The sequence below is a fragment of the Mus musculus genome, chromosome 4 (genome assembly GCF_000001635.26).
Source record: "Mus musculus strain C57BL/6J chromosome 4, GRCm38.p6 C57BL/6J".
In the NCBI taxonomy this organism is placed as follows: Eukaryota; Metazoa; Chordata; class Mammalia; order Rodentia; family Muridae; genus Mus; species Mus musculus.
In genome coordinates this window covers 113,192,784-113,218,370 of record NC_000070.6, presented here as the reverse complement: position 1 = coordinate 113,218,370, position 25,587 = coordinate 113,192,784, and the positions used below count along the sequence as shown (strand labels likewise).

Here is a 25,587-nt window from a genome sequence, read left to right as displayed (position 1 = left end):
CTCTTACTATTCACAGATAGGGAACTACTGGGGTTTCTTAATCCACTTAGACTTCCTAGTTTTTGTTTGATCACATGGTTCCACTTGTCCCATAACTCCTCTTTTTTTCTTTTTCTTTTTTATTAATAGGGAAAATATCATTGCAGTGACTGTCTTGTATGTTATTTGTAGTAAAATTTTGGAAAGGGTGGGATGTATGTATTAAAATAAAACAAAGCATAATCCAGAAGGGTAAGAAGGGATGGGAGCTAGAAAGACAGGATAATTCAATCAATTAATTGTATAGTGGGCTAAAATTGACATTACATTTGTACAGAATTTGTGAGGATATTCACATTGATTTTAAACAACATTTGGTTTATCTATATAGATATAAGTTTTATCTTATTATCATGTAAGATTTTCCAAGTTTGGTAGCCATTAGGGTCTGGTAAAAGAGTTTATCTGTCCTGGAAGGAAACTTTAAAGTGAGAAGTTAGTTGGGTTGTATAAAGAAAAGCAGAGGGAAGAGCTGGGAATTTATTTGTTTTGTATGACTGAGGAAGAAATTGTATGTTAATTATTTATCTGAGGTAGGCAGTAATAGCTTGTCTGTAAAAGGAAACTAGCTAAAGTATTTAGAATTATTTATGTATTAAGGATTAAATAATGCTTAATAATATAGATGGGTTGACCTGTGGAGTTTTTTTTTTTTGTTTGTTTTGTTTTTGTTTTGTTTGTTTGTTTTTGAGACAGGGTTTCTTTGTATAGCCCTGGATGTCCTGGAACTCACTTTGTAGACCAGGCTGGCCTCAAACTCAGAAATCAGCCTGCCTTTGCCTCCTGAGTGCTGGGATTAAAGGCATGTACCACCATGCCCTGAGACCTGTAGAGTATTTTAACTATAATTTTTGAAATCTTAAAAGTTATCTTAAATAAATTAAAATTTTAGAACAATGTTGGGTTAAAAAGCATGAATATTCCTTCAGGTGTTCCTGTTAGGGAGAAAAAATATTATTTAAACAAAGACATGACAATTTTGTGTTAAAAAGCATAAATAGAGTTTTAGATGTTCCTGTTAGCAATAAGAACAAGCATTTAAACAAAAAAGCATGGATGCGTTTGGGTTAAGGATTCAAGGGTGATTTTTTTTATGCTGTTCTTTTGTTTGTTTTGTTTTGTTTTTAATTCTTTGCAGCAAGATTTCTTCTATTATGTTTTGTTTTGTGGTTTTTTTGCACCTAGGTGGAGGGGAAGGAGCCTTTTCTGTCTTGTCAAGGCTGTAGATCATTTGTGCTAGCAGGCAGGTATTTTTTTTTCCATATGTGCCTACGCATGTGTGTGTGTTTGTTTGTTTGTTTGTTTGTTTGTTTTTTTTTGGTTTAGGGGGGTCTGGTATTGTTAAAAGGCAGGGGTGTTTTTTTTTTTTTTTTTTTGTAAATTCTAAAAGAAGAGCAGAAAGAGAAGAAACATTGAGATTTGGTAGCACTGTATCTGCAGGGCCTGAGTGGATATAAAGATTGGAGATTTTGTTAATCGTTGGCTGTACTCTCTGGATTTAAGTGGGGGAAAGTGTAGTAGTTCTGTCCAAAAACAAGTGGGAAGAAAATAGAGTGACTTTCTTCAAAGTTGGGTAGGTCTGTGTTTGAGAGCTGTGGGTCATGGGCAGTGGTTATTCACAGTCCTTGTTTAAACCGGAATGTTAGGACCAGTGCAGTAGGGTCAGTAGGCTACACACACTCTGTTTCTTCTGAGGACTGTGTAGGAATAAATAGCACAACATAACACAGACTGGGGTCAAAAGTTCAATATCCACAGAATCCCTCAAGTAACAGCACCCAAAAAATTGAAGGCCAGAAAACTTACAGAATATGACTGGATTGTAGATGGATAGATTCATTATCTCTCAGGCCCATGCCCTTGAACTAAAAGTTTTTTATAATTAAATAATTGTTACAAAGTTGAAGTTTTTACATGCAGTACATATCCTATATCATGAACTAGATTAGTATTCTTTTAGCACTCCAGACCCAATTGTCTTTTCTTGAAGTGGACAATAGTAAGCCTTCCAAGATCCTCTGTAAATGATATCACACTGTGTGAGGCAGCCATAGACTAGGTAGGACATATACTGAGACAGACAGTGAAGGAGTACAGCAATGGTGAATGGGTCCAAAAGCTGATTACTTCTTGCATTTTAACTCTTTCTTGCTATTCAGTGGCCCAAAGCTTCTTTTTCCTAGCAATTACATCCTACAGATAGCAGCGGGGGAGAAAGAAATTTAGGTATTTGTCTTATTTTCTCTTTTACGCTGTGAATATCACTGGCCAGGTTACATGCTCAGATTTCCTTAACAATTCAAAAGTCAGTAGAATAGAAAAGGAAGAAAGAAAGAAAAATAAAGAAACATAGTTTCTTGAATACTTGATGATGTAGATAAGGCTACATCACAATTATATTGTGGCTATTAATTATATTTAGTTACAATAATTAATCAAATAGCTTTTTAATCATTTGTAAATTCAGTGAATTCATAGTAAGTGCAAAGCAATAGTTCATGGCATAGGTCTAAATGGCTTAAGGAGCTACAGCAGAATGGTTTACATGTCTTTCCATTAAGACTACTTACTACATGACCAAATGATTATTAACTGTTTACTATCCCCATAAGTCCATCATAAGTTTAAATAAATTATTTTTATGTCATATGTTAGCATGGATTTTTCAAGAGGCAAATCATGTGCCTTTTGTCTTGGTATTTTGAAGTCTTGCATAAACTAGTCCACCATTTACTACTTATCCTTGTTCCTACAATAAACTGCCTATTCCTAGTTTAGTATTTTTACTGACAAGATAGTGGCCTCATTTCTACTCTAGATGGAATGTTACCTTGATCCTAATTTGTTTCAAGCCTGCTTTTTTTTCTTAGTGAAATTAACATAAGACATATGAAGTTTGATTTATTAATTCTAATTCTACTGTTATAGGCATATACTCTGCTTTGTCTCCAGAGGGAAATTTGTTTTTTTTTTTTCTTTCTTTCTTTCTTTTCTGCCTTGTGTACTCTGTTTCAAAAAAAAAAAAAAAAGGAAAAAAGAAAAGTTTGGTAGAATGACTGAGCAGTTGGAACAGTTGCTTGTGGAAATACAGAGGTTGGAGACTAGTGAAATGATACAACATATGCGGTCTTTCTGCTCCATCTTTTTTAAAGGATGGCAGAATTTCCTATAGACCTAGAGAGTTTATCCTTGTTGGAAATTCTTGAGAAGTAATACAGGCCAAACCTCATCCTTGGTGACAGAGCTACCTTACAGGTGTTTCACACAGGAGGACAAAGTAAAACAAACAAACAAACAAACAAAATTCAGTTCTGGAGGGTGGTTGGTTGGGGAAATACTGAAAAAGACAAAAATCTGACGAAATTGTCTACTTTAAAAGAAAAGTTTAAACTCGCAACAACCATGATGACAGAATTAGCTGAGGATCATCCTGGGGTTACAAGATCACCATCAGCTTTCACGATGCTTGTATATAATATGCCTGTTGATGGTGTGGAACAAAGTTATAATGAGATAGGATAGCATTCTATAGAAATGATATATCTAAAGCTTTTTTAAGGAGGCCATGATTTCCTATGGGATGGACTTGACTTAATTGAAACAATTTAAATAACTGGGTTACTCAAAATAGAATTAGGCTGGAAAAGATTGGAAACAGCAATATTAGAGGCCAGTTTGCATTTCCAGTGGTTTACTTAGTGTCTTAATCAGGGTTTCTATTCCTGCACAAAACGTCATGGCCAAGAACCAAGCTGTGGAGGAAAGGGTTTATTCAGCTTATACTTTCATATTGCTGTTCATCATCAAAGGAAGTAAAGACTGGAACACAAGTTAGTCAAGAAGCAGGAGCTGATGCAGAGACCATGGAGATTTGTTACTTACTGACTAGCTTACTTTGGCTTGTACAGCTTGGTTTCTTATAGAATTAAGAGATAGTACCACCCACAATGGGCCCCATACCATTGATCACTAATTGAGAAAATACCTTACAACTGGACCTCATGGAAACATTTTCTCTAGGGAGGCTGTCCTTTCTCTGTGAGAACATCAGGTTGTGTCAAGTTGACACACAAAACCAGGTAGTATACATAGCAAAGGAAAGAAGCTAGAAATATTGATGAATGAAGCTGACCAAGTGGAATGAAGATACTCAGAGAGAAAGTGATATGTCAAGGGCAGCACTCTGACATCCAAATACTGAAATAGAAAGAACAATGAGGCTTTGCAGCTATAAGTTCTTGGGGAAAAGCTTCAGGAGCAAGGGGAATTTCTACCTTATTTACAAAGATTATACAAGCACTGTAGAAGCCTACACTGATTTTAAATTAATATTGGTCACAGCAGTAAACAAAACCATATGATAATCAGATGTAAGAAAGATTTTATACGGTCCTTGGTATTTGAAAATGTGAATACCTGATGAAAAACAAGTTTGTAGAACATTAAAGACCTAGGCAAAACCAATGGAAGAGAGGAGAGGGAACAACTGATATTAGTTTTAAATGCATCATAGTAATATATAATAGGTTGACCTATATCTAACACAGTTTAGAAACTTAGCCAAATTATAGAGAACACTTTTCACTTCAACAGTCCCTTACTTCAACACATTTGGAGGGTCCATCTTCAGCCTACTGGCCAGGGTCATCTAACAGACTTAGAGAAATAGGAATACTAAGAACTAGCCTGCTCTGTCTTGGAATAATCATGCTGTCTTAATCTGTAGTTGTGTCCTTTCTTTGGACAATATTATGTCTGTGGATGAAATGAGGCAATTATTTCCTAGTGGCTGTTTTGCCGAATCTTGAGTAACTCTAAAATGGTCAGTTTCTTGCTTGAATCCAAGACAGGGAAAACTGTCAGGAGCAGACTCAACAACACTTGAATAAATAATATTAAATGTCACATTCTGTGGACTTATGACATTTTTGAAAACCAACTATCTACTTGAAGTAATCTGGCCTGTTCTCTGTTACTTACTCTCAGGCACTTATGATTAAAATAACTTAAAACAACCTAAAAATAAACTGTTGCATGAATTTCCTATTTGGCCCTTAACTCACAGGCTTAAACATCTCAGATATGTTAATAATAACACCAGTAGAAGGACTGGGTCTAAGCACTGCAGTTCAAAATTTCAGTATCAAAGAAAACCAATAATTCCCACACCCAGTACTAAAGACTAGGGAACTGGGATGACAACTCTTCATAATTCTTCAAGCTAAATATGAGTGTTGAGATATTTCTGAAGAGAGTGACAAGGGTAGGAAAATGGGGAAATTCATTGGCATTATGAAGGCAACACCAGAGATTGTCTCTGATGTCTATGTCATTATTGGATCTGGAGGAAAAACCAAAACATCAGGAGTTCAGGCAGATCAGTTCAGCATGTCTGACAATGAAATTCACCAAAGATGTATATACTGTAAAATATAAATCTCAAAACAAAATTTTAATATCATGAAGATAACCTTTTTGTTTTATTCTCTAGAATCTTGATCTTCAGGGAGTCTCCCTCTATCAAATACAATCTATATAACTCTGGAAGTCTTAAATATCTAATCCCCTTTCCAAAAACAGAAAGACAAAACTTTTTCCCAAAAATCAGCATACCTTTCAACTGGTAACCAGGAAAACTGTAGCTTGCCTCAGTCCCAGAGGAACAATAAAACAACCACAATACTCAAAATCATGCAGAGTTTAGTCTATATAGGACTTTCTAATTTGTCATGCCCGGATAGTAACCCTAAATTCAGATGGAGTCCATGTTATTTTTTTTTTCTTTTTTTTTTTTTTTCTTTTTTTATTTGGTATTTAGCTCATTTACATTTCCAATGCTATACCAAAAGTCCCCCATACCCACCCACCCCCACTCCCCTACCCACCCACTCCCCCTTTTTGGCCTTGGCATTCCCCTGTACTGGGGCATATAAAGTTTGCATGTCCAATGGGCCTCTCTTGCCAGTGATGGCCAACTAGGCCATCTTTTGATACATATGCAGCTAGAGTCAAGAGCTCCGGGGTACTGGTTAGTTCATAATGTTGTTCCACCTATAGGGTTGCAGATTCCTTTAGCTCCTTGGGTACTTTCTCTAGCTCCTCCATTGGGAGCCCAGTGATCCATCCATTAGCTGACTGTGAGCATCCACTTCTGTGTTTTCTAGGCCCCAGCATAGTCTCACATGACACAGCTATATCTGGGTCCTTTCAGCAAAATCTTGCTAGTGTATGCAATGGTGTCAGCGTTTGGAAGCTGATTATGGGGTGGATCCCTGGATATGGCAGTCTCTACATGGTCCATTCTTTCATCTCAGCTCCAAACTTTGTCTCTGTAACTCCTTCCAAGGATGTTTTGTTCCCACTTCTAAAGAGGGGCATAGTGTCCACACTTGAGTCTTCATTTTTCTTGAGTTTCATGCGTTTAGGAAATTGTATCTTATATCTTGGGTATCCTAGGTTTTGGGCTAATATCTACTTATCAGTGAGTACATATTGTGTGAGTTCCTTTGTGAATGGGTTACCTCACTCAGGATGATGCCCTCCAGGTCCATCCATTAGGCTAGGAATTTCATAAATTAATTCTTTTTAATAGCTGAGTAGTACTCCATTGTGTAGATGTACCACATTTTCTGTATCCATTCCTCTGTTGAGGGGCATCTGGGTTCTTTCCAGTTTCTGGCTATTATAAATAAGGCTGCTATGAACATAGTGGAGCATGTGTCCTTCTTACCAGTTGAGGCTTCTTCTGGATATATGCCCAGGAGAGGGATTGCTGGATCCTCCGGTAGTACTATGTCCAATTTTCTGAGGAACCGCCAGACTGATTTCCAGAGTGGTTGTACAAGCCTGCAATCCCACCAACAATGGAGGAGTGTTCCTCTTTCTCCACCTCCACGCCAGCATCTGCTGTCACCTGAATTTTTGATCTAAGCCATTCTGACTGGTGTGAGGTGGAATCTCAGGGTTGTTTTGATTTGCATTTCCCTGATGATTAAGGATGTTGAACATTTTTTCAGGTGCTTCTCTGCCATTCGGTATTCCTCAGGTGAGAATTCTTTGTTCAGTTCTGAGCCCCATTTTTTAATGGGGTTATTTGATTTTCTGAAGTCCACCTTCTTGAGTTCTTTATATATGTTGGATATTAGTCCCCTATCTGATTTAGGATAGGTAAAGATCCTTTCCCAATCTGTTGGTGTTCTTTTTGTCTTATTGACGATGTCTTTTGCCTTACAGAAACTTTGGAGTTTCATTAGGTCCCATTTGTCAATTCTCGATCTTACAGCACAAGCCATTGCTGTTCTGTTCAGGAATTTTCCCCCTGTGCCCATATCTTCAAGGCTTTTCCCCACTTTCTCCTCTATAAGTTTCAGTGTCTCTGGTTTTATGTGAAGTTCCTTGATCCACTTAGATTTGACCTTAGTACAAGGAGATAAGTATGGATCGATTCGAATTCTTCTACATGATAACAACCAGTTGTGCCAGCACCAATTGTTGAAAATGCTGTCTTTCTTCCACTGGATGGTTTTGGCTCCCTTGTCGAAGATCAAGTTACCATAGGTGTGTGGGTTCATTTCTGGGTCTTCATTTCTATTCCATTGGTCCACTTGTCTGTCTCTATACCAGTACCATGCAGTTTTTATCACAATTGCTCTGTAGTAAAGCTTTAGGTCAGGCATGGTGATTCCACCAGAGGTTCTTTTATCCTTGAGAAGAGTTTTTGCTATCCTCGGTTATTTGTTATTTCAGATGAATTTGCAAATTGCTCCTTTTAATTCGTTGAAGAATTGAGTTGGAATTTTGACGGGGATTGCATTGAATCTGTAGATTGCTTTTGGCAAGATAGCCATTTTTACAATGTTGATCCTGCCAATCCATGAGCATGGGAGATCTTTCCATCTTCTAAGATCTTCTTTAATTTCTTTCTTCAGGGACTTGAAGTTTTTATCATACAGATCTTTCACTTCCTTCGTTAGCGTCACGCCGAGATATTTTATAGTATTTGTGACTATTGGGAAGGGTGTTGTTTCCCTAATTTCTTTCTCAGCCTGTTTATTCTTTGTGTAGAGAAAGGCCATTGACTTGTTTGAGTTAATTTTATATCCAGCTACTTCACCGAAGCTGTTTATCAGTTTTAGGAGTTCTCTGGTGGAATTTTTAGGGTCACTTATATATACTATCATATCATCTGCAAAAAGTGATATTTTGACTTCCACTTTTCCAATTTGTATCCCCTTGATCTCCTTTTGTTGTCGAATTGCTCTGGCTAATACTTTAAGTACTATGTTGAAAAGGTAGGGAGAAAGTGGGCAGCCTTGTCTAGTCCCTGATTTTAGTGGGATTGCTTCCAGCTTCTCTCGATTTATTTTGATGTTGGCTACTGGTTTGCTGTAGATTGCTTTTATCATGTTTAGGTATTGGCCTTGAATTCCTGATCTTTCCAGAACTTTTATCATGAATGGGTGTTGGATCTTGTCAAATGCTTTTTCTGCATCTAACGAGATGATCATGTGTTTTTTGTCATTGAGTTTGTTTATATAATGGATTACATTGATGGATTTTCGTATATTAAACCATCCCTGCATCCCTGGAATAAAACCTACTTGGTCAGGATGGTTGATTGCTTTAATGTGTTCTTGGATTCGGTTAGCGAGAATTTTATTAAGGATTTTTGCATCGATGTTCATAAGAGAAATTGATCTGAAGTTCTCTATCTTTGTTGGATCTTTCTGTGGTTTAGGTATCAGAGTAATAGTGGCTTCATAAAATGAGTTGGGTAGAGTACCTTCTACTTCTATCTTGTGAAAAAGTTTTTGCAGAACTGGAATTAGATCTTCTTTGAAGGTCTGATAGAACTCTGCACTAAACCCGTCTGGTCCTGGGCTTTTTTTGGCTGGGAGACTATTAATAACTGCTTCTATTTCTTTAGGGGATATGGGACTGTTTAGAAGGTCAACTTGATCCTGATTCAACTTTGGTACCTGGTATCTGTCCAGAAATTTGTCCATTTCATCCAGGTTTTCCAGTTTTGTTGAGTATAGCCTTTTGTAGAAGGATCTGATAGTGTTTTGGATTTCTTCAGGATCTGTTGTTATGTCTCCCTTTTCATTTCTGATTTTGTTAATTAGGATTTTGTCCCTGTGCCCTCTAGGGAGTCTAGCTAAGGGTTTATCTATCTTGTTAATTTTCTCAAAGAACCAACTCCTCCTTTGGTTAATTCTTTGAATAGTTCTTCTTGTTTCCACTTGGTTGATTTCACCCCTGAGTTTGATTATTTCCTGCCATCTAATCCTCTTGGGTGAATTTGCTTCCGTTTTGTCTAGAGCTTTTAGATGTGTTGTCAAGCTGCTAGTATGTGCTCTCTCCCGTTTTTTCTTGGAGGCACTCAGAGCTATGAGTTTCCCTCTTAGAAATGCTTTCATTGTGTCCCAAAGGTTTGGGTACGTTGTGGCTTCATTTTCATTAAACTCTAAAAAGTCTTTAATTTCTTTCTTTATTCCTTCCTGACCAAGGTATCATTGAGAAGAGTGTTGTTCAGTTTCCACGTGAATGTTGGCTTTCTGTTATTTATTTTGTTATTGAAGATCAGCCTTAGTGCATGGTGATCTGATAGGATACATGGGACAATTTCAATATTTTTGAATCTGTTGAGGCCTGATTTGTGACCTATCATGTGGTCAATTTTGGAGAAGGTACCATGAGGTGCTGAGAAGAAGGTATATCCTTTTGTTTTAGGATAAAATATTCTGTAGATATCTGTCAGATCCATTTGTTTCATCACTTCTGTTAGTTTCAGTGTGTCCCTGTTTAGTTTCTGTTTCCATGATCTGTCCATTGGTGGAAGGGGTGTGTTGAAGTCTCCCACTATTATTGTGTGAGGTGCAATGTGTGCTTTGAGCTTTACTAAAGTTTCTTTAGTGAATGTGGCTGCTCTTGTATTTGGAGCATAGATATTCAGAATTGAGAGTTCCTCTTGGAGGATTTTACCTTTGATGAGAATGAAGTGTCCCTCCTTGTCTTTTTTGATGACTTTGGGTTGAAAGTCAATCTTATCAGATATTAGGATGGCTACTTCAGTTTGTTTCTTCATATCATTTGCTTGGAAAATTGTTTTCCAGTCTTTCATTCTGAGGTAGTGTCTATCTTTTTCTCTGAGATGAGTTTCCTGTAAGCAGCAAAATGTTGGGTCTTGTTTGTGTAGCCAGTTTGTTAGTCTATGTCTTTTTATTGGGGAGTTGAGACCATTGATGTTAAGAGATATTAAGGAAAAGTAATTGTTGCTTCCTATTATTTTTGTTGTTAAAGTTGGCATTCTGTTCTTGTGGCTGTCCTCTTTTAGGTTTGTTGAGGGATTGCCTTCTTGTTTTTTCTAGGGCGTTGTTCCCGTTCTTGTATTTTTTTTTTCTGTTATTATCCTTTGAAGGGCTGGATTCGTGGAGAGATAATGTGTGAATTTGGTTTTGTCGTGGAATACTTTGGTTTCTCCATCTATGATAATTGAGAGTTTGGCTGGGTATAGTAGCCTGGGCTGGAATTTGTGTTCTCTTAGTGTCTGTATAACATCTGTCCAGGCTCTTCTGGCTTTCATAGTCTCTGGTGAAAAATCTGGTGTAATTCTGATAGGCTTGCCTTTATATGTTACTTGACCTTTTTCCCTTACTGCTTTTAGTATTCTATCTTTATTTAGTGCATTTGTTGTTCTGATTATTATGTGTTGGGAGGAATTTCTTTTCTGGCCCAGTCTATTTGGAGTTCTGTAGGCTTCTTGTATGTTCATAGGCATCTCATTCTTTAGATTTGGGAAGTTTTCTTCAATAATTTTGTTGAAGATGTTTGCTGGACCTTTGAGTTGAAAATCTTCATTCTCATCCACTCCTATTATCCGTAGGTTTGGTCTTCTTATTGTGTCCTGGATTTCCTGGATATTTTGAGTTAGGATCTTTTTGCATTTTCCATTTTCTTTGATTGTTGTGCCGATGTTCTCTATGGAATCTTCTGCACCTGAGATTCTCTCTTCCATCTCTTGTATTCTGTTGCTGATGCTCAAATCTATGGTTCCAGATTTCTTTCCTAGGCTTTCTATCTCCAGTGTTGCCTCACTTTGAGTTTTCTTTATTGTGTCTTCTTCCCTTTTTAGGTCTAGTATGGTTTTGTTCATTTCCATCACCTGTTTGTATGTTTTTTCCTCTTTTTCTGTAAGGACTTCTACCTGTTTGATTGTGTTTTCCTGTTTTTCTTTAAGGACTTGTAACTGTTTAGCAGTGTTCTCCTGTATTTCTTTAAGTGATTTATTAAAGTCCTTCTTGATGTCCTCTACCATCATCATGAGATATGCTTTTAAATCTATGTCTAGGTTTTTGGGTGTGTTGGGGTGCCCTGGACTGGGCGAAGTGGGAGTGCTGGGTTATGATGATGGTGAGTGGTCTTGGTTCCTGTTAGTAAGATTCCTACGTTTACCTTTCGCCATCTGGTAATCTCTGGAGTTAGTAGTTATAGTTGACTCTGTTTAGAGATTGTTCTTCTGGTGATCTGTTACTGTCTATCAGCAGACCTGGGAGACAGATTCTCTCCTCTGAGTTTCAGTGCTCAGAGCACTCTCTGCTGGCAAGCTCTCTTACAGGGAAGGTGCGCAGATATCTTGTATTTGGACCTCCTCCTGGCTGAAGAAGAATTCCCAAAACAGGACCTTTCTCAGAAGCTGTGTTGCTTTGGCAGTTCCAAGAAGCTGTCAGCTTCTGTGGTGCAGACTCTCACCTGTGCAGACTAAATTCCTAAGTTCCTTGTAGTCCCGGAACCAAGATGGCGACCGCTGCTCCTGAGGCTGAGGCTGCCTCCCGAGCCAGGCGGACACCTGTCCTCTGGTCCGGACGGTGGCCGGCTGTCTGCTGCCCCCAAAGGGTGCTGCCTCAGTGGTCTGTGCTTCTGCCTGTCCCAGAAGCTGTCCAGTTCTCTGGCACACCCTCTCACCTGTTCAGACTAATTTCCTAAGTTCGGCGGGACCCGGAACAAGATGGCGACCACTGCTGCTGAGGCTGAGTCTGCCTCCCAAGCTGGGCGGACACCTGTCCTCCGGTCAGGAGGGTGGCCGGCTGTCTACGGCCCGCAAAGGGTGCTTCCTCAGTGGCTCTGTGCTTCTGCCTGTCCTAGAAGCTGTCCGGTTCTCTGGCGCACCCTCTCACCTGTTCAGACTAATTTCCTAAGTTAGGCGGGTCCCGGAACAATGGAGTCCATGTTATAAAATATGATTTTCCTGAAAAGTTTATGATATTGATCCACACATCTATCATACCTGCTTATAAGAGGCAGCTTGTCAAACCAGGATTTAAACCCAAAATTCCCATGGAGCCCATGTTAGACCAAATATGAGTCAGTGACTAATATTTCCTTTCTAGTTCTGAACTGCAGGTGAAATTTTCCATAATTAAGTATCAAAAATTTATATTTCTGTCTTTAAATTAATGAGTTACCTGGTCCAGAGCACTTAGTACTTTGTTTCCTGATTCTTTATTCACAGGGAAGGATGTACAAAGACACACATTCTCTGTGTAACTGATTGGGGTAGGGGAGAGAGGGTAGGGAGTGAAGGATAAGGGGAAGCTCACAGAAAGGCTTTCTCCAATGTAGATGCCTCTCTGCCATTCTCTAGGCCTCTCAAAAATAGCCACCTACAAATCCATCCTACTACAGCCTATATCGCTGCACAAGCCCCATTTAGTGGTTTGGGGGCAGAGAATTTTTATCTCAGATTAGTTGAGTTCAAATCAATAAGTTTGGCTCCACTTTATTGTGATAAATCTGCAACTCAAAAATGGTCCGGCAATGAAAACACATCTCAATCAATATGCATACATGCTGTGCCCCTAGTTTATGCAGATCTACCACTACACTACAATCTTCCACTTCTTTTAGACCCTTTAGAACTTGCAGTTTCTCCAGGCCATATCTTTCTGCTCCTTTTTTTCTTTTGCCTCTTCCTCTGGGTCTTTACCCTTTCCATGTTCTGCTTCTTCTCTTTCCCAACTTTCTGCTCTACCGTCTCTTTATCTGCCCAAGGTAGTGTTTCATTCTTCTCCAAATTATAATTATCATTATTAAGCCATGAGGTGAATGCAACATAAAATTAATATTTTAAATTATATAATGCAGAACAACAGATACCACGATTTTTTCTCTTTTCAGAGTGAAAACTAAACATAGTATAAGTACACTGTGATATATGTGTGATGCTAATATATAAACCATGATAGTCTGGGAGTTACAGGCAATCCAAAAGACAGAGAAAATGATTTTTTTTTTTTGGTGTGGGTCAGGAACCACAATCTATTATGATATGTCTTCATGAAAATATCTTAAGTAAATTCATCCCTATATATTATGTATATAGGACACAAAAATAAAAACCACAAACTCATGTACATTCTTGCCAAAGTTCTCCCTGACAAGAGCTCATTCAATAAATCTGGATGTCATCAATGGATGCAGTATGCTCATCATATTAACAGTAGAGAATGAATGTTTCTGAATGTCTTTATTCATATATTTTCACCATAGTATTTTTTTTTTTTTTTTTTTTTTTTTTTTTTTGCTGGTGGAGCTTTAGACAATGGTGTTTTAAAAAGCTAGAGTTGCATTATATGAATTACTGAAACAAATTTAACAATGTTGATTCCCATTCAAGTTAATGATAGAGCTCTACATTGAATCATGTGTGTCCATACCCATGATGCAGAGGAATATATAGATATAGAGCTATCTAACTTTTACATCGAAGCTAAATCAATTAACCTATTACCCATAATTGTATGAGAAGTACCAAATAAACTCTGGTACACAAAAGTTGATTTCCTTGGAGTCTCTGGTCATTTGTGGGTCCTCCAGTAAGGTGAATAAAATTTCTTTGGTCTACCAAGAGCTATTTGGAGAGCAAACATTAACTACTTTTAAAAATATGCTGTGTCAGGATTGTCAGTGTGAACATAAGTCATCTGTGCAGCTTAAACTCAATAACTATACCTTTTCACATATGATATGAAAAGAAGTGCCTCCTTTCTGTAACATAAGTTGCATGCAGTTGGTGATGAGTTATGAATCATGTAATGAAGGATGATATATCTCAGAGTTGTGTGTTCTTATAGAGAGATGTTGTGATTGTGGCAATACTTCACATAACATTAGGCCTGATTGGGGAATCTTAACAGTTTCAGTAACATGGAGATGTATTTCAAATGCATGGCTCACTATCTATTGAAATAATTGCAAGTAAATCATAATGCACAAATTAGAAGAAACGACAGCAAACAGTCATATGCCTTCACTGTTGAAGATAAAACATTTAAAGGAGGCTTGTTGGCATTCCCACAAGAAATTTTCCCAAAGGAACGAAGAATGATTAAAGAAAAAACAAAACAAAAATCTAACAAAGAGGGATACTGCTAATCAATAGTAATCAAGGGTTTGAAGGAAAATGTGGTGGGGGAAGATGTTAGCTTATAATTTCACATATATGAAAGGAGGGAAAAAGTTACCAGTTGCAAAGAAGCACACTATTGGAATAAAACTTTATAACACATGTTCAAAATATATTCAAATGAGAACAAACAAGATCACAGGGTAACAGTGCTTGGATATTTGGATATAGCTTATAATTCTGGTTCAGTATTGGAAAACCAAAAAGTTATGATGTTTAGGAAATAGATTGTGTCTCCAATGATGAAGTTCAAAAGATTTTTAAATTAAAATGAAGTTAATCAGAATCAGACTCTGGACACAACAGGGCATTAAAATTCTTGGGAAAATGTGGGTACCACAGAACTGGAGACACAGTAATATGACTATGCATTCAATATGGGTTAAGGTAATATAAAGACATCCATATGGAATGAGTGATTCACGGACACTGGGGCCCCATTATTTCCAGGCATGTTTCCTTATAATACCTGAGATTGGAGAATAATAGGATAGGCATCAAAAAAACATATCACAGCAGATCTGTTCAGTGCCCAGGTTACAGTGCTGTTTATAAGTTGTTTTGAGTATCCAAAATACAGAGATAATTTGATGCTGTCACTGAACTTCTTTAGATTTGCTGAGACCATTGGTGCAATATGATCTTTGAGAGGTGGAATGGCTTTGACAGATATGGATGACTTATACTGTTATTTAGGTTGAATTCTGAAAAGTGTTAATGCAATCAAGATGGGATAGATAGAGGAGAATGTAGAGAAATGATCTGTTGGGTTCACCAAAAAAATGAATGTGACATCTAGCATCTTAGGGAAATTTTCACTAAAATATCAAATGCTATGTACCATCTGGGATTACTGATCCATGAAGCCTACCAAATGGAATGATGATACTCAGAGAGAAGGTGTCAATTCAAGAGTAATACTCTGGAATCCAAATTGAGACTCAATTAGACCATGCTGAAATAGAAAGAACAACATGGCTTTGCAGCTTTAAGTTCCTGAGGAAAAAGGTAGATAAGCAAGGAAAATTCCTATCTTATTGGCAAAGATTCTACAATCTCTGTAGAAACATTTACTGATATTTAATTAATATTGGTCACATCCATGAATAAATCATATGATATTCAGATGTAAGGCATGTTGTGATAGGGATCTTGGTGTTTGAAAATGTGAATTCCTTGTGAATAAACAAAAACTTAGACCATTAAAAGCTGAGGCACAACCAGTGGTGGAATGGAGAGGGATACAACTGATATTGGTTCTAATATGTATCACGGTACTACACTAGATCATCCTACAACTAGAGAACTCTGAGGTTTACGTGTTTAGAGGCCTAGTTGTAGGTAATATGGTCCTTTGTAAATATATTGTGTACAATCTGCTATCGGTACCTGGTCTCAAAAAGTCTGGTGCGTTTATTGTGGGAAATTTGTTTATTTGCAACACAATAGTGAACAAGGCTTCTCTAGGGCAATGATTGTCCTACATATAAATCAGAATGAAAGTCTACATTCAAGGTGTATTTATTTTATGAGACAAGAACTACCAATGGTACAAAGTGCATAGGTCCAAGAAAGATAAACAACACATTTTCCAGACATCAGAAAATGAATTAAGGACCTGCCAGGAGGCCTCAAAATGAAAAAAATGCAACCTGTTTCCCTTTGTTAGCTAGGAAAGAATTTGCAGTCAAAAATACCTCACTAAAATTATGAATATCTAATATATGCTATGCCAAGCAGCTTTGTTCTAGACATGGCAATAGATAAACATCTTACTCAATCCTCCCATCCTCAATGATATAAAGTGAAACTAATTCAGTGTATGGTCTTTTGCCTACAGGGACAAAAGTGTTGCTGTTGAAAAATATTCAATCAATTTTTCAAAGTTCCAGTGTGGATCTAGGTATGGTCAATGAATATTTCAAAATATAAATATAAATATAATCCATGGTCTATTAAAAAGAGTGTAATATAATTTAATGGTATTATTCTGATTTCCCTGATGTACTGTTTCCCTAGATGCGATGAAAATCTGCTATAGGTGAAAGAAGAAGAGTGTTTGGAAGTACCAGAAAATATATTAATATTCAACTCTGCTTAATCAAACGCCAAATAATATTTGGAACTAAATGGCGTTGAAATAGGAGGCTTGATTGAAAAAAAAGAAATTTATATAACTTTGATTTCCAGAAATTTTGAAATATAGACTGTTCAAAAATGTGTGGGGACAAGATTTTTCCCAAATTTGGGTGCACAGTTTCATATTCTGGTGAGACAAGACAGGATAAAGGTTTCAGGGGAAGATATTGATAAATACCCTAAAAAACAACCCAAGGCTTTGCCTATTTTACAAATATAGGACATAACCAGAACAAAGATACCAAATTTAAAGGAGGAAAATAGCTTATATGCCAAGAGTTCTACCACAGAAATGGTTACTTCCCAAGCCTGAATTAGTTGATCAGTGTCTGTAGGCAAAGGAAATGTGATAGGAGATTGAATATGTGTTACAAGAGAAACAGGAGACAAAGTGCTTAGAGGATTCTGCCACCTCTTGGGAAATCCCTGCATATGTTATGAAAAAGTAAAAGGGAAAAATTTGAATGTTAATATATTCTAGAGCTGAAGTGGTAAATATTAATGAGAATACTCATTAGAGTCTTTTGTTTCCTTTACCTTACTTCTTACCTAAGCAATGGTTGTAATTGATTTAAAGGGCTATAGTTTACTGTCCTTTTTAGTGAGCACAAATGAAAAATGTTAGCTTTATGTTCTGTAATTATAACTATGATCAATCCCTGAAAAATGTTAAAGGATGACTTCTTCCACAGGGTAGGATGAAAAGTACTTTACCATGTCAATATCTCATTCAAAAACCACTGGAAATACTTTGTAGATAATTTGTCAATGCATAAGATTTCATTACCTAGATGGAAGTTTGTTGGCTGCATTTAACACAGATACTTCAGAAAAATATTTAATGAAAATGTATCTAATCCATTATGCTGGCTGTGAATGAAAGACATACCTCAATTTAATGTGGCCATGCATGGGAGAGTATTTGATTTCTGTGAAGAGATTAGTAACCAACTGTACAGAAGAATGTGGTATGCATGCATAGTAATGTGTTGCACTAAATCTCCAACAGAAATATGTCCCAGTAATGAAAAGACAACTCATTTAATATGAATATATGCTCTGCACGTAGATTGTGCAGATTTGCCATACCATTAAACTACTTTCTTCCACATCTATGAGACCCATTAGAACTTGAGGTTTCTCCAGTTCATGGGTTTCTGCTCTGCTTTTCTTCTTTTTCCTCTTCCTCTTCATTTTCTCCCTCTTCCATTTTTCCTTCTTCTCTCCTACAACTTTCCAACCATCTCTTTATCTGCTCAGTCATCACCTCTCCTTTATTTTACATCTTAAGCTGTGAAAGTTTACTAGAAAACACCTGAGTGCTGACTCACTCCTTCTCTGCAACCCCTCATAGGAGAAAAGAATTAACATGAAATATAATCAGTCCCCTGACTATCCAAAACACTTTCCCCTTCCTGTCCAATTAAAAGAGTATTTTATCTCAGATATAACTGAATACAACTATTACTATTTTGTAACTTAGAAAGTATAAGAACTTCAAATCTCTGAAGAAAGAAATTAAAGAAGATCTCAGAAGATGGAAAGATCTCCCATGCTTATGGATTGGCAGTTTCAACATTGTATAAATGGTTATCTTGCCAAAAGCAATCTACAGATTCAATGCAATCCCCATCAAAATCCCAACTCAATTCTTCAACGAATTAGAAAGAGAAATGTGCAAATTCATCTGGAATAACAAAAAACCTAGGATAGCAAAAACTCTTCTCAAGGATAAAAGAACCTCTGGTGGAATCACCATTCCTGACCTAAAGCTTTACTACAGAACTATTATGATAAAAACGGCATGGTACTGGTATAACGACAGAAAAGTAAACCAATGGAATAGAATTTAAGACCTAGAAATGAACCCACACACCTATGGTCACTTGATCTTTGACAAGGGAGCTAAAACCATCCAGTGTGGAAAAGACAGCATTTTCAACAAATGGTGCTGGCACAACTGGCTTTTATCATGTAGAGGAATGCAAATTAATTCATTCTTATCTCCTTGTACAAAGCTCAAGTCTAATTGGATCAAAGATATCCACATAAAACCATAGACACTGAAACGTATAGAGGAGAAAGTGGGGAAAAGCCTCGCAGATATGGGCACAGAGGAATAATTCCTAAACAGAACACCCATGGCTTGTGCTGTAAAATCAAGAATCTACAAATGAGACCTCATAAAATTGCAAAGCTTCTCTAAGAGAGAGAAAAAAAAAAACACTGTCAACAAGACAAAAAGGCCACCAACAGATTGGGAAAGGATTTTTACCAATTCTAAACCTGATAGGGGACTATTGTCCAATATATACAAAGAGCTCAATAAGTTGGACTCCAGAAATTCAAATAACCCCATTAAAAATGGGGTGCAGAGCTAAACAAAGAATTTTCAACTGAGGAATACTGAATGGCTGAGAAGCACCTGAAAAAAATGTTCAATGTCCTTAATCATCAGGGAAATGCAAATCAAACCATCTTGAAATTCTACCTCACACCAGCCAGAATGGTTAAAATAAAAATTCAGAAGACCACAGATGCTGTCGAGGATATGGAGAAAGAAGAACACTCCTCAGGAGAGGTATTGTGGGATCCTCCGGTAGTACTATGTCCAATTTTCTGAGGAACCACCAGACTGATTTCCAGAGTGGTTGTATAAGCTTGCACTCCCACCAACAGTGGAGCAATACCTCTCCTGGGCATATATCCAGAAGATGTCCCAACCGGAAAGAAGGACACATGCTCCACTATGTTCATAGCAGCCTTATTTATAATAGCCAGAAGCTGGAAAGAACCCAGATGCCCCTCAACAGAGGAATGGATACAGAAAATGTGGTACATTTACACAATGGAGTACTACTCAGCTATTAAAAAGAATGAATTTATGAATTCCTAGGCAAATGGATGGACCTGGAGGGCATCATCCTGAGTGAGGTAACACAATCACAAAAGAACTCAAATGATATGTACTCACTGATAAGTGGATATTAGCCCAGAAACTTAGTATAGCGAAATATAAGATTTAATTTGCAAAACACATGAAACTGAAGAAGAATGACGACCAAAGTATGGACACTTTTCCCCTTCTTAGAATTGGAAACAATCACCCATGGAAGGAGTTACAGAGACAAAGTTTAGAGATGAGACAAAAGGTTGGACCATCTAGAGACTGCCATATCCAGGGATCCATCCCATAATTAGCCTCCAAACGATGACACCATTGCATACACTTACAAGCGTTTGCTGAAAGGACCCTGATATAGCTTCCCTGGATATATCTGGAGGGTATTATCCTTAGTGAGGTAACCCAATCACAAAGGAAGTCACTATATATGCACTCACTGATCAATGGATATTAGCCTAGAAACTTAGACTACCGAAGATGCAATTTGAAAAACACAAGAAAATCAAGAAGAAGGAAGACCAAAGCGTGGATACTTCATTCCTCCTTAGAATAGGGAACAAAATACCAATTAAAGGAGTTACAGAGACAGAAAGTTCGGAGCTAAGATGAAAGGATGGAATATCCAGAGACTACCTCACCCAGGGATCCTTTCCATAATCAGCTACCAAATCCTGACACTATTGAATATGTCAACACAGTTTTGCTGCAGGGACCCTGATATAGCTGTATCATATGAGGCTATGCCAGTGCTTGGCAAATACAGAAGTGGATGCTCACAGTAGTCTATAGGATGTAACACAGGGCCCCCAGTGGAGGAGCTAGAGAAAGTACCCAAGAGCTGAAGGGGTCTGCATTCCTATAGGTGGAATAACAATATGAACTAACCAGTACTCCCAGAACTTGTGTCTCTAGCTCCTTATGTAGCAGAAGATGGCCTAGTTGGCCATCATTGGGAAGAGAGGGCCCTAGTTCTTGCAAACGTTACATGTTCCAATACAGGAGAACACCACGGCCAAGTAGTGGAAGTGGGTGGCTAGGGGACCAGGGTGAGGAAAACATATAGGGAACATTTGGGATAGCATTTGAAATGTAAATAAAGAAAATATCTATTAATATTTAAAAAAAGGAGTTCAGGCAGGTCAGTTCATCATGTCTGATGATGAAATTCACCAAAGGTTTATATACTGCAATTTATAAATCTCAAAACAAAAGTTTAATATCATCAATAACCTTTTTTTTCTTTTCTTTTCTAGAATCTTGTTTTTCTGGGAGTCGCCCTCATAGAGTAAATATGTTCTATATAACTCTGGAAGGTGTAAATACCTTAATCAAATTTCCAAAAACACAAAGACAAAGCATTTTTTCCAAAGTCAGCATATCCTTCAACCTGTAAGCAGAAAAACCTGTAACTTGTCCTCTGTCCTAGAGAAACAATAAAACCACAATACTCAAAAATAAACACATTTTAGCCTATTTAGACTTTTCTAATTTGTCATGCCTGGATAGTAACCCTAAATTACCATTGAGCTACATTAGAGAATATGAGTCTCCTGCAGATTTTTTGAAATAGATTCGCATGTGTATCTATACCTGCTCATAGAGGCACCTTGTCAAACCAGGTTTTAAATTCAAAATTCCCATGGATTCCACATTAGTCAAAATATGATTATCTTGTAAGACTTATTAGTGAAATATATCATTATGTCATTTTAAGGCAATTAATTAAACATTTCACTAATATCTCTCAATAGTAAGAAGCTACATTTTATTTGTTAAGCTCTCTGCCTAAAGCTGCTATTCTGTTATACCATCTATTTGTTGTGTTCTATACTTTGAAATACAGACATTTATGCAATACCTATTAGAATATCTATCTTTTATACTCTCTACTGGTTGATAGCTGGTGTATATCACTGTTCTCTCTGCTTGGAGTCAGTTACTAATATTCCCTATCTAGTTGTGAACTGCATGTGAAATTCCCCATCTTTAAGTATCAAATGGTTAGATTTCTGCCTTTATAACAATGAGTTACCTGGTCTGTAATACTTTGTACCTTTATTTCCTGATTCTTATTCAAAGGGATGAGCTAAATGTAAAAAGAGCCATATTGTCTATGTCATTGTTTGGAATGGGGAAGGCAGTGTGTGGAATGAAGGTTAGGGAAAGAGAACACAGAAAGGCTCTCATCCATCCAGTGGAGGGAGATACCTCTCTGCCATTCTCTGTAGGCCCCTCAAACCCAGCCACCTTCAAATTCATGCTGCTTCAGCCTATATCGATGACCAAACCCATTCAGGGGTTTGGAGGCAGTGAATTTTTATCTCAGATTAGTTGAAATGAAATCAATATGTTTGCTCCATTTTGTTGTGGTCAATCTCCAAACCAAATATAGCCTAGCAATGAAAACACAACTCAATTAATATGAATACATGCTGTGTGGCAAAATTGGGCAGATCTACCACTAAACTAACATCTTCTACATCTATGAAACCATTTAGAACTTGAGTTTGTTCTAGGCCATGTGTTTCTGTTCCTCATTCCTTATTATTCCCTTTTCTCTGTGCCCTTTCCCTCTTCCATTTTCTCTGTCTTCTCTTTCCCTACATTCCACTCCACCTTTTATTTATCTTCCCCATATAATGTTTAATTCTACTCCAAATTATATAATTTTCATTTTTAGGCCATGAGGTGAATTCAGCATAAAATTAATATTTTAACTGATATAATGCAGAACAACAGGTACCATGATTTTTTTCTTCTTGGATTGAAGGTTTTGTTTTTTTTTTTGTTTGTTTGTTTTGTTTTGTTTTTTTTTTTTTGTTTTTTTTTTTTTTATAGCTCTGGCTGTCCTGGAGCTCACTTTGTAGACCAGACTGGTCTTGATCTCAGAAAACCGCCTGCCTCTGCCTCCCGAGTGCTGGGATTAAAGGCGTGCGCCACCATGCCCAGCGGATTGAAGTTTTAACATAGAAACAATTACATGTTGATATATGTGTGAGGTTAATATAAAAACCAAGATTGTATGGGAGGTAAAGGCATCCCAGTAGACAGAGAAAAATGACATTTTTTGGTGAGGGTCATGAACTGTAATTTATTGTTCTATGTCTTCATGAAAATATTATATATATATATATATATATATATATATATATATATATATATATATATATATATATATATATGATGTATATAGGCCACAAAAATAAAAACCACTAACTCATGTACATTCTTGACAAAGTTCTTTCTGACAAGAGACCATCCACTAAATTTAGATGTCTTCAATGGATGCAGTATGGCTATCATATAAGCAGTTTGGAATGAATGTTTGTAGATGATTTTATTCATATTTTGTCCCTATATTCTCTTCTTTTACTGGTAGAGCTTTAGACAATGCAGTTTTAAAAAGCTGGAGTTGCTTTTATATGAATTACTGAAATAACTTTAACAATGTTGATTCATATTCAAGTTAATGATAGAGCTCTATATTGAATCATGTGTGTGCATACCCATGATGCAGAGGAATATATAGATATACAGCCATCTAACTTTTAATCATCAAGGCTCAATTCATTAACCTCTTACCCATAATTGTATGAGAATTACCAAATAAATATGCTGGCTCACAAAAGTTGACTTCCTTGGAAACACTGGTCCTTTGTGGGTCCCTCAGTAAGGTGAATACAATTTCTGTAGTCTACCAAGAATTACTAGGGGAGAATCCATTAGCTACTTTCACCCATAAGCTATGTGAGGATGATCAATGTGATGATAAGCCATCTGTGCAGCTTAAACTCAATAACTACACCTTTTCATGTGTGATATGAAAAGAAGTGCTTCCTTTCTGTTACATAAGTTGCATGCAGTCGCTGAGAAATTATGAATCATGTAATGAAGGATCATATATCTGAGTTGTATGTCCTTGTAGAAGGATGTGGACAGTGTGGCAATCCTTAACCACATAGCATCAGCTCATAAGCCTCATTGGTGAATCTTCACTGTTTCAGTAACATGGAGATGCACTTCAAATGCATGGCTCACTAAATATTAAAATAATTTCAAGTAAATCATAATGCACAAATTAGAAGAAATTACAATAAGCATTCATATGCCTTCAGAGTTGAAGATTAAATATTTAATGGAGGCTTGTTTGCATTCCTATATGGGATTTTCCCAGAGGAATGAAGGATGAATTAAAAAACAAAAGAAAAATCAAACAAAGAGAGATTCGGTTATGCACAATACTTATCAAGAATTTAAAGGAAAAAGGGGTGGGGGAAGATGTTAGCTTACAATTTTACAAATATGGGAGGATGGAACTAGTTACCCGTTGTGAGTAGTACTCTTTTGTAATAAAACTTTAAAACCCTCATTCAAAATATATTCAAATGAGAAGAAATAAGAACAGGAAAATAGTGGTTAGATATTTGGGTCTAGAATGCATTTTAGGTACAGTATTGGAAAGAAAAAAAAAACTTATGATGTTTTATGATGTTTAGGGAATAGATTGTATCTCCAATGTTGAAGTACAGAAGATTTTAAATTAAAAGAGAGTTCTTCAGAACCAACTCTGGATTCAAATGGATAAGGACATTCTTGGGGAAATGTGGGTACCACTGACCTGGAAAGACAGTATTATGTCTTTGCATTCAGCACGGGCCAAGGCAATATAAAGATATTCCTATGGATCCACTGACTCACAGACACTGAGAACAGTTAACTCTTTCCAGGCATGTTTCCTTATAATTAGCAGAGATTGGAGAACAATAGCAAAAGGATATCCATGAAAAAAAAAAAACTATTGTGTAATAGCAGATCTGTTCATGGACCAAGTTACAATACTATTATTAGTAGTTTAGAGAGGCCCAAATACAGAAATAATTTGAATTTGTCTCTGTTCTTCATCAGATTTGCTGAGACCAGTGGTATGATGTGATCTTTGAGAGGTGGAAACGTCTTTGACTGATCTGAATGATTTACACTGTTATTTAGGTTGATTTCTGGAAAGAGATAATGAAATCAAGATGGGATATATAGAGGAGAATGTAGAAAAAATGGTGTGCTAGGTTCACCCAAAAATGAATGTGACATCTGGAAGGCTAGGTAAATTTTCACTAAAATATCAAATGCTAAGGAACAGCTGGGATAACTGATCATGAAGCCAACCAAGTGGAATGATGATACTCAGGGAGCAGGTTCCAATTCTAGGGTAATACTCTGAAATTCAATTTCAGACTCAGTTAGATCATGTTGAAATAGAAAGAACAACATGGCTTTGAAGGTTTAAGTTCCTGGGGAAAAGCTCAATGAGCAAGAAAATTTCCTATCTTAGTGGCACCGATTTTACAATCCCTGTAGAAACCTTCACTGATATTTAATTAATATTGGTCACAGACATGAACAAAATCATACAATATCCAGATGCAAGGCATGTTATTATAGGGATCTTGGTGTTTAAAAAAAATGTGAATACCTTGTGAATAAACAAGTACTTAATCATTAAAGGTGAGGCACAACCTATAGGGGAATGGAGAAAGATACAACCAATATTGGTTCTAATACTTACGATTGTACTACACTAGATCATCCTATACCTAGAGAACTCTGAGGTCTTTTATAGAGATACAGTTTTTATAGAGATACAGTTGAAGCAAGTATACTGTGTATCATCTACTATAGGTATGTGGTCTCAAAAGGTCCAGTGCATTTGCTGTGGGAAATTTGTTCATACACAACATAATAGTGAACAAGGCATCCATAGGACATGGTTGTCCTGGGTTTAAATAATAATGAAAGTCTACATTCTAGATATTTTTCTTTTATAAGACAAGCACTGCCATTGGGACAAAAAGCATCCTTCCAAGAGAGATAAATAACACATTTATCTGACATCTGAAAAAGAAATGAGGACCTAGCTGAAGGACTCACAATGAAAAATGCAAACTATTTCCTTTGTTTGCTAGGAAAGAATTTACAAAGATATCTAAATAAAATAGTGAAAATCTAATATATGCTATGGCAAGCAATGCTGCTCTAGATATCG

General features: G+C 36.8%; 1 protein-coding gene across 1 annotated transcript in view; it reads left to right on the top strand.

The window, feature by feature from the left end:
* Skint6 (selection and upkeep of intraepithelial T cells 6) overlaps window positions 1-25,587 on the top strand; it is a 482,358-nt gene that overhangs the window by 68,603 nt on the left and 388,168 nt on the right. Inside the window, exon 5 of the mRNA NM_001103199.1 lies at window positions 16,344-16,406. Coding sequence (NP_001096669.1) covers window positions 16,344-16,406 — 63 coding nt within the window. The remainder of the gene's footprint in view (window positions 1-16,343; window positions 16,407-25,587) is intronic.